Below are 8,783 nucleotides of genomic sequence, written 5' to 3' on the forward strand. Positions count from 1 at the left end.
CTGTTAAAAGAAGGGTTTCCTATGGAAAAAGGGACTTTTGAGCATTTGTATGCGGTATGTGACTATGCTGTTTGATATTTCTTTAAAAAAACTGAAACACCAAACAGCACTGAAAGTTTTCCATTTTGATATCAGCCTCACGGTGATGTTTTTACATATATTACAGCTCGTTTTTTAGTGCTTGCAAGAAAAGTTGCATGTTTTTTGGTTGTGAGAAGCATTGGCTAGCATCTAAACCAAAACCTACACAATAAATAATAAAAGCAAACCCTAAAGAAATGAAATTACAGAGGTAACAAACGCATTTTAAAAACATTTGAAGAGACTTCCAATTCTTCAGCATCAGAACTCCACTCTCCAGAAGCCATATTTTATATCTCAAGCCTATAAAACAATAAACAAGATACTGTAAATCAGACAAATATCTAAAGTATACAATCAAATAAGCTATAAAACAATAAAGAAACAACCTCATAACCTTTCACATCTCAATGACAATCATTTAATTCTCTTTAGTTTCGTACAAAAGAAACAAACCATCACCAGAAGCATGATTAATGACAAATATAAAGTACAAAAACAAATAAAGTTCAAGGAGAATTTAACATAAGAGTCCAATTAATATAATCATGACATTACATTTGAAATCTCTGCTCTCGCATCAAATTGCAATCAATTAAATAAAAAAAAAAAACAATGTTTCCAAAAGTAAAAGATTCCATGAAGTCAGACAAGACTTGATGCTGTTTAAGAACTCGCAGTGGAATAGTACAAAGCTCCGCCTCCCATCCTATCACCTGCTTGGCATGCAAAATAAGGGTGAACAAGGGTGAACAAGGGTGAAAACCCAGGGTGAAAATGCATCAGGGTGAAACAACGTGATACTTGCCGAGAGAGCGAAGGTTGCCGTTATGTTGCCAGATAGCGGTCTCTATTGGAACCTAAAACTTCTGTCATAAACACCAGACGTCCTTATCTGTTCATGGAATCGGTTCAAGTTTTTAAGACTTAAGATAAAAGCTTTCACATTCATTTACTTAAAGCAAATGCATTATTATTGTTTTTAAGAATGTATCATGATGGAATGCTACGGTATCACCTGAAATTATTAGGATAAAATTTAAAGCTGCACGTATACACTGAAGTGCTATGTTTTGCATGGAAATAAGCTTAACATGTAATAATGCCATAAAAAAATATATTGAAATAAAACTTCACACTGTTTACTCAGTCCTGCTCCTTTAAAAAAACAAAGCTAAATATCTAAGCATATTTTCAAATAATCTACAAACAATGGGGTCGGATTTTAGGAAAAACGAGCAGTCAAATACCCGCATAATAGCTTAGTGCGCTTGGACGTTTCCCAATCATTTCCAGAAGCTGACCAACAAAACAAAACACAAAAAATAACTGACTAGCAGTTATGTCTCCCTCTAGTGGTTTGTTTTTCAAAGTGCTACATAAATCAAGTCCTCAGTTGTTTTCCATCAGGAAGTTGAGATCTTCTGAGTTGATGCCGTTCTCCTCTTCTTGTGTTAGAAGGCAATAGAGACGAGCAGGTGTGGCTTTTTCCCTCTCGCGCATGCTCCACCTCCGCAGCATGGCGAAAACCCGCTCTTTGTGCAGTTTGTTGTCCTCCTCTATCTGCTCAAGCGTGGTGGTGGTCATATCGAGTGCCATTATGCCAACCTGTCTCCAGTTGTTTCCAATGCAGCCGGCCACCTTCATCATCTCACTCTCTCTCACCATCCTGGAATCTGTAAGGTGACGTAATGTAGAAATTCATTCAGTCACCAAAGCATTACACAAGATGCAAAGCAGGTGTTTTGCATGCGACTCACTGATTACACGGCGCTGCTCCTTCAGTGCATCGTTTTCCATTTGCGATCTTCGCTTTGCTGTCGTCTCTGATAAATCAACAGAATTGTTAAATTACGCTTTATTCAATAGATAACTAAAATTGTTCCACAATAAATTCAGGAAATAAACACAGTGTTTATTACCGTAAAGGCCTGTTCACAACTTAAATATTACATGAAATTAAAATAGGTGAGGAATAACTGATGAATTATCAGTAAATAAGGCACACTTGAGGTGATGTGCATTATTTTTGCATAATTCAATGGACTGGAGTCAATTATAACACTAAGACATTGTTTGGAGGTTGTATTTGAGGACATTTGTCTGTTTTTTGTACTTAAACTGCTCCTGTGTGTATGACTAGTTTGTTTTATGCATCTCATTCAAAGCCTTCTGCTTGGTTATGAAGTTTTTTGACTGCTGTAGGCTGTGAAATAGCTGAAATTATTCAGCATAGTCGCATGGAACTATTTAAGCTGTGTGTTTATCTGAAAATAACTGCACACCTTAGAATGTTCATCAGCCAATAAAATTGTTAATAATAAAAAAATTGTTAATAATAAAAAATAAATAAATAATACTGACCTAGAAAATAGCAATTTTTCATTTCCACTGGTTTTATTTCACAATATAACTACAAAAGAGCTTTAAATAAAAAAGTGATCAAAACTATTTATTTTGAAATGCTAATGGTCTAATCCGATTCAATTCATTATGCTAAGCTAAGCAAAAAGTGACTCCGCTAGAATAGAAAATCGGCTAAATGCCTTCAAAATGGTTCAAATCAACTCTTTAACTCTAGGAGACTTGTAAAATGAGCACTTTTCAAAAAGAAATGGTGGAGTGTTCAGTCAAGTTTAAAATTCTCCAGTTTATGAACTTTAAAAATATTGACAAAATGAAAATCCATCCCTCTTTAACAATTTAAGCGCGAGACCACAAAACTGTAACACGCTTATAATAAACAGAACTTGCATCAGTTTGGAAACTTCTATAGCTATTGTATAGCTAAGTGTGAGCAGGCCTTAAAGTGATAGTTCACCCAAAACTGAAATTTCTGGTATCATTTACTCCCCCTTATTACAAACCTGTTTGAGTTTCTGTCATCTGTCATTGAAAACAAAAGATGTTTAAAAAAAAGCTGCAAATCTGTATACATTGACTTCCATTGTATTTGTTTTTATTTTACTATTGAAGTCAATGGTTATAAGTTTTCAGCTTTCTTCAAAACATATATAATGTTCAACAGAAGAAACAAACCACTTCAGGGTAAGAAAACTAAGAGTACATTTTCATTTTTGGGTAAACTATTCCTTTAATACAGTAAAAAACACATTAGATAATGACCATCAAGAATGAAGATAAAACATATGTTGCAATAATGCGAATTATGAGCAAGAAAAAGTCAAATATAAATAACTATGGATTTAAATATTAATTTCAAAAGAAATCTAAACCTTCAACATCAAACAATTGAGCAAGTATATATAAATATTTATAGAACATAGCTGACAATTTAAGCTCATACCTGTGTTTTTTGTCGTTTTGCGTTTGTTGTTTGGCAGATTTTGAAGGAAATGTAGTTTCGGAAAAGTCTCTTGGATTTCTGGTGTTTTCAGCAACTTCAGGAAAGTCAGAGCATGCTTGTTGTCTTTGAGAATGACATAATCCAAGATGTCCCGTGCCTGTTTTGAGCGTGTGTTAATGTCTTTAATGTTGTTGTACTCATTGTTTGATAGTATGCCACGAGCATGACAATGCTGAAGAAGAAAGTCTGGATCTTCAATCAGAGCTTCTAATAGCTCTAGCTTGTGTCTCTGAATGAGCTTGGTGCCATCTACTGCTCCATCCATTGCCTTTTGTGTGCTTGATTTGATACTGATCTTAAATCAGAACATTAAGGCTGTAACAAAATCAAAAATCATTTTAATCAAGAACAAAAATGAAGCTGCTTCAGTATTATAACGTGTTTGTAATCAAGCATTTAACATTTTAAAGGGTTAGTTCACCCCAAAATGACAAATATGTTATTAATTACTCACCCTCACATTGTTACCATGCCCTGAGACCTTCATTCATCTTCAGAACACAAATTAAGATAGGTTAGATGAAATCAGAGAGCTCCCTCATCCTACATAGTCAGCAATGATCTTGAATCTTTCCAGAAACTTACAAAAGTGTCTTTAAAACAGTTCATGTGCCTTAAGTGGTTCACTGTGAATATTATGAAGCTACAAGAATACTTTTGTGTGCATATAAAACCAAAACAATGCATTTATTCAACAGTTTCTTCTCATAGCTTGATAATATTGCTATTGAACCACTAAAGGCACATGGTCTGTTTTGAAAATGTTTCTGATGAAGATGACTTTGAAAGAGTCAGAACTGTTGCTGTCTACAGAGAATAAGGAAGCTCTCAAATTTCATCAAAAATATCCTAATTTGTACTCTAAACAAGAATGAATGACACGAGGGTGAGAAACTTATAATAAAATTATGCTTTTTGGGTGATCTACATCTTTAAAATGACAACCAAGATAACTGTTTTTATCAGTAGAACATTAGATATTGCTGTAACTTGATCTTTGGTCTTCATAAGATGCAATTCAATGGCTACCAGCATTTTGAACATCTAAATAAGCAAAACAAAAAAAAAAAAACATATAGACTTAACAAAATTAATATCTATGGCTCTTAGCAATACATAGGAGTTTTTATAAAGTAAAACATTCGATATATGTAGGAAATGGGTGCAAAATTACTTGTGAGCTGACACTGTTAGTTTACATATTTTTTATATTGATTAATAAAGGTACATATACTAATGATTTCACCTAAGACATCAATAAATCGTCATGAGCCAAGAGTATCTAATTTTATTTTGGCTTAAAAGGCCATTGAGTTGCACTCTATGAAAAATAAAGGACCAGGTTTCAGCTAATATTGTACTGAATAAAAAAAAGGATGACATGAGGGTGAGTAAGATAACACCAGTTTCACATTTTTGGTTAAATTATCCCAATTATTTAAAATAAAAATCATAAAATCTGCCCATTTTGTGGGTAAAAATTGCCATGGAAATCAATCCCATGAGCAGGGCCAGATGGAATCTGCAGACGTTTTTTGCTATTTCTGCGGAGAATTTTGGTAAAAATCTGCGGATTTCTGTGGAATTATTTTGGGAGTATCCAGCGGAGTATCATAACTAAAACCTTAATATATGAAATAAAAAGTAATAAATTACTGAATAAAAACTGAATAAATTCAGACTTACACATTTACTCAAGTGAATAAACAGAATTAATGATGGGCTAAAAATCTGCGGAAAATCTGCTGAATTCTGCGCGTGCAGATTCCGTGTGGGCCTACCCATAATGTCCCTAAGGTTAATTTGTTAATTTCTGATCTTTGCTCGTTCTTTCCCCTTTAGCATGTATGACACCATTATTTGAAAAGGGGATTATATACCAACACTTTTTCCCATATGAAAAGATAAAACATTTTTGAAAAAAACTTAAACTAATCTATACAGCACATACTATTTATTGAGGTAAAGTTGGTTTTATATTAGCACATTAAATTATGACATGCTAGTTTGAATATACGATCTGAAATCACATGGAAGTATGACTTTAAAACAACATTAGCACTACTGTAAACAATGGTGCACTTTGATAGTCATTGGAAGCTAATATGATTTCCCCATTTATAATTAGCAAAGAATGCCTTTTATTCAAATTACATTAAGGAGAAAGTTAATGTGCGAATATAAAACCAGCTTTGCCTCAGTCTAATATTTTACATTTTGGGGGATTCCAATAATACATAAACCAAAATGGATAATAAAACCAACAATTCCATACAATAGTTTTGTGAGATAATGCAAGTGAAAATACAGTATCTAGTGTGTAATAAAATCCACAAACGAGCCTGTGGTTTCTGAGGCATCCGTGGGTGGAGTTGAGCTGAAGAAAGTGTGTCGACTTTAAATGAGTCCCTCCCATAGATGAGTTGTTATTAACAGCACATGCTCTGTGTTATGAATTTCAAATAGGCTGGTTAATTGCAAACAGCTCTTATTAGTTAATAATCGACTGGTGCTGCAATGCCGCGGTCTATTCCCGGTGGTTTGTGAATGGTGCATCTCACTTAGCATTATCTGTAAGGGACTTTCCAGTTTGAAGCCCCACTACTATCATGAGTCATCTTTGTTTACACTCAATAAACGGCTATGGCGCACATTTTTCCTCCATACGTGGTCAGTTTTTGTTTAATCGTTAATATCACACAGTGTGTCTCATTTACTAGTACGAACCGATAAGAGACATCTTATAAAACACGCACGCCATTAAATGAAGAAGAAGCGGGAAGTACAACAGAACAAAGACATGGTCGTTTCATCGAGTGATGCACAGCAATGTAAACTGCTGACCCACTTTCGCTTTAAAAATTAAACAGCATACGTTATAGATATTGTTGATACAGTAAATGATTGCAAGATTTCGCGCGCTCACGTTGTTTTTGGGTTAATAACATAGGCTAGAAACTGAAAGTTTAAAATAAAGCATGTTTTCACCTGAACAAAGACGCCAAAATGGCTGTACTCTAAACAAATGAATGAAATCCCATTTTAAAAAGTACAAAAAAGCTCATCTTGTTTACCTCGGAGAGAAGCGCTCGATGCCTCATCCACACTTCATCCGCATGTAATATGATATTGATACAAAATAACTTCTGCCGATGACCGCCCTCTTCTGGCCATGGGGCGCTTTTATTTACTATCATCTACTTTTCTACTTCTACCACATCTTCTACTTCTTACTTTCGCTTTCAGCAATTCACTTTCAAACGACCTCTGTTTTATTCAGTTCACGATTTGACACGCTGAACTAACATTTCCCTCGATTTGTGATTCATCTTCTGTAGAAGTCATGAATGGGAGTGCGATGACGAAAGCACTGTAGTGCAGTGAATGTGGCCTGAGGGAAGTGATCCTTATAAACTGCTGAGACAGAGATTGTGGTCAATTGTGAAGAAATTAGCTGTGCACTGTAGTCATCTGTTTCTCAGTAATATTTATTTGATGATTATGCTTATGGCACACATCTCTACATTGCTTATAAAATAAAATAAATATATTTTAAAATATAGAATATATTGTAGGGGCACAGTGGGTAGCACAATCGCCACAATAGCACAAGACTGGTTTCTTGAACATGACAATGAGTTCACTGCACTCAAATGGCCTCCACATCACAAGTTCTCAATCTAATAGAGCACCTTTGAGATGTGGTGGAACGGGAGATTTGCATCATAGATGCGCAGCTGGCAAATCTGCAGCAACTGTGTGATGCTCTTATGTCAATATGGTCCAAAATCTCTGAGGAAGATTTCCAGTACCTTGCTGAATCTATGTTACGAAGGATTAAAGCAGTTCTGAATGCAAAAAGGGGTCCAACTCGAAACTAGTAAGGTGTACATAATAAAGTGGCCAGTGAGTGTATATATATATATATATATATATATATATATATATATATATATATATATATATATATATATATATATATATATATGTGTGTGTGTGTGTGTGTATGTATATATATATATATATATATATATATATATATATATATATATATATATATATATGTATGTATGTATGTATATATGTATGTATATATGTATGTATGTATGTATGTATATTGCTAAATAACTAAAAAATATTTTAACCTTTCCTTTAAACTTTTAAAAAATACAGATTAATGTTTAATCTTTACATTAATATACGCTGAATGATGATATAGTTTTACCCATTTTCTTTTCATATTAAAACATTTTGTCAACTTCATTTTACAGATTCATTCGATTTTTTAAAGTTATAAAATTCGAAACATTAAAGCCGACACTTTACATGCATTTAAAATGCCTTGTATATATGCAAAATTCTAATTTAACTGGATACATTTAATTAATTTGAAGCAAACATCAAAATAGCATGTCAAATAGTATCTAAAACAAATATCCAGATAATATGTAGTGAAAGTCTAACACTGTGGAATGTCTTTTACATTCTCAAGCCAGGTTTCATGTGACTGGGATTAGTGAAACTGATCCAGAGCCTGATAACTCCTGAAGACCCTCCTCTGAGAGACACTCCACTGGACCCCACAGCTTTTGCTATATTATTGTTGAGACGTGAGAACTTAATGAGAATCTCAAGTAAAAATGTCAACAACAAAAAAGCAACCCACTGTTTATACTGTTTACCCAATATATAATCGTGTTTATATATTTAATTTATATTTCTCTTTCATTTTTGTCCTGAAATATGAGCCGGACATGAAGGAGGGGACTTCTGCTCACTTCCAGGAATCATGTGGGATTCCCAGACTGAGTATCCTGGCCTTGTTGACTCATTTTTTGTGTGTCTGTTCTAATGATGAACTGCTGAGAGAGTGGGAGGAGCCACACCTGCTTAGGTGCAAAGCAGCTCTCCTCCCATTGGCCGAGAGCTGTCACTATATTTCCTCACTCACAAACAATGTGAGAGTGAGCGGAGCGTTCAGAGCATTAACAGGACAGGGAAGCACACAAGAACATCCACTTGAAAGACTGTAGGAGGGGGCTTGATCGACTGCAAACTAAAGAGTATGTATGTTTGAATTTGGGTTTTGTATTTTGTATGGGTTTATATTGTTAACATGAACACAAGCTTGTCAGGTTTGAGGGCATGCTACGTGGTTTTGTTTGATTTGAGCTGCTCCTCACTTTTAGCTTTTTAATGGATTTACCAGCCATATGCTTCTTTACAAGTTTAAAAAGAGTTAGTATTTTTGTTTATTGAAGGAGTTTGATTTCTTTTGAACAAATGCAATGGGATACAGCTAAATTCAACCATGCACTGTTAAAAATGCTGGGTT

At 34.3% G+C, this 8,783-nt stretch overlaps 2 protein-coding genes across 4 annotated transcripts in view; one reads left to right on the plus strand and one right to left on the minus strand.

The window, feature by feature from the left end:
* Positions 1–477: 477 nt before the first annotated feature.
* Positions 478–8,783, minus strand: part of zgc:174906 — a 44,116-nt gene continuing 35,810 nt past the window's right edge. For 2 of the 3 annotated variants that reach the window (XM_087306113.1, XM_087306114.1), the window contains 3 exons: positions 3,389–3,763; positions 1,842–1,907; positions 480–1,757 (listed from right to left, as the gene is read on the minus strand). In XM_087306113.1, coding sequence (XP_087162239.1) covers positions 1,474–1,757; positions 1,842–1,907; positions 3,389–3,713 — 675 coding nt within the window. In that variant the 5' untranslated portion in view covers positions 3,714–3,763 and the 3' untranslated portion in view covers positions 480–1,473. 3 annotated transcript variants of the gene reach the window in all.
* Positions 8,413–8,783, plus strand: part of lima1a (LIM domain and actin binding 1a) — a 39,334-nt gene continuing 38,963 nt past the window's right edge. Inside the window, 1 exon segment of the mRNA NM_131664.1 lies at positions 8,413–8,511. The gene's annotated coding sequence lies outside the window, so the exon portion shown is untranslated.

Source organism: Danio rerio, chromosome 23, assembly GCF_052040795.2.
Source record: "Danio rerio strain M-AB ecotype USA chromosome 23, GRCz13ab, whole genome shotgun sequence".
In the NCBI taxonomy this organism is placed as follows: domain Eukaryota; kingdom Metazoa; phylum Chordata; class Actinopteri; order Cypriniformes; family Danionidae; genus Danio; species Danio rerio.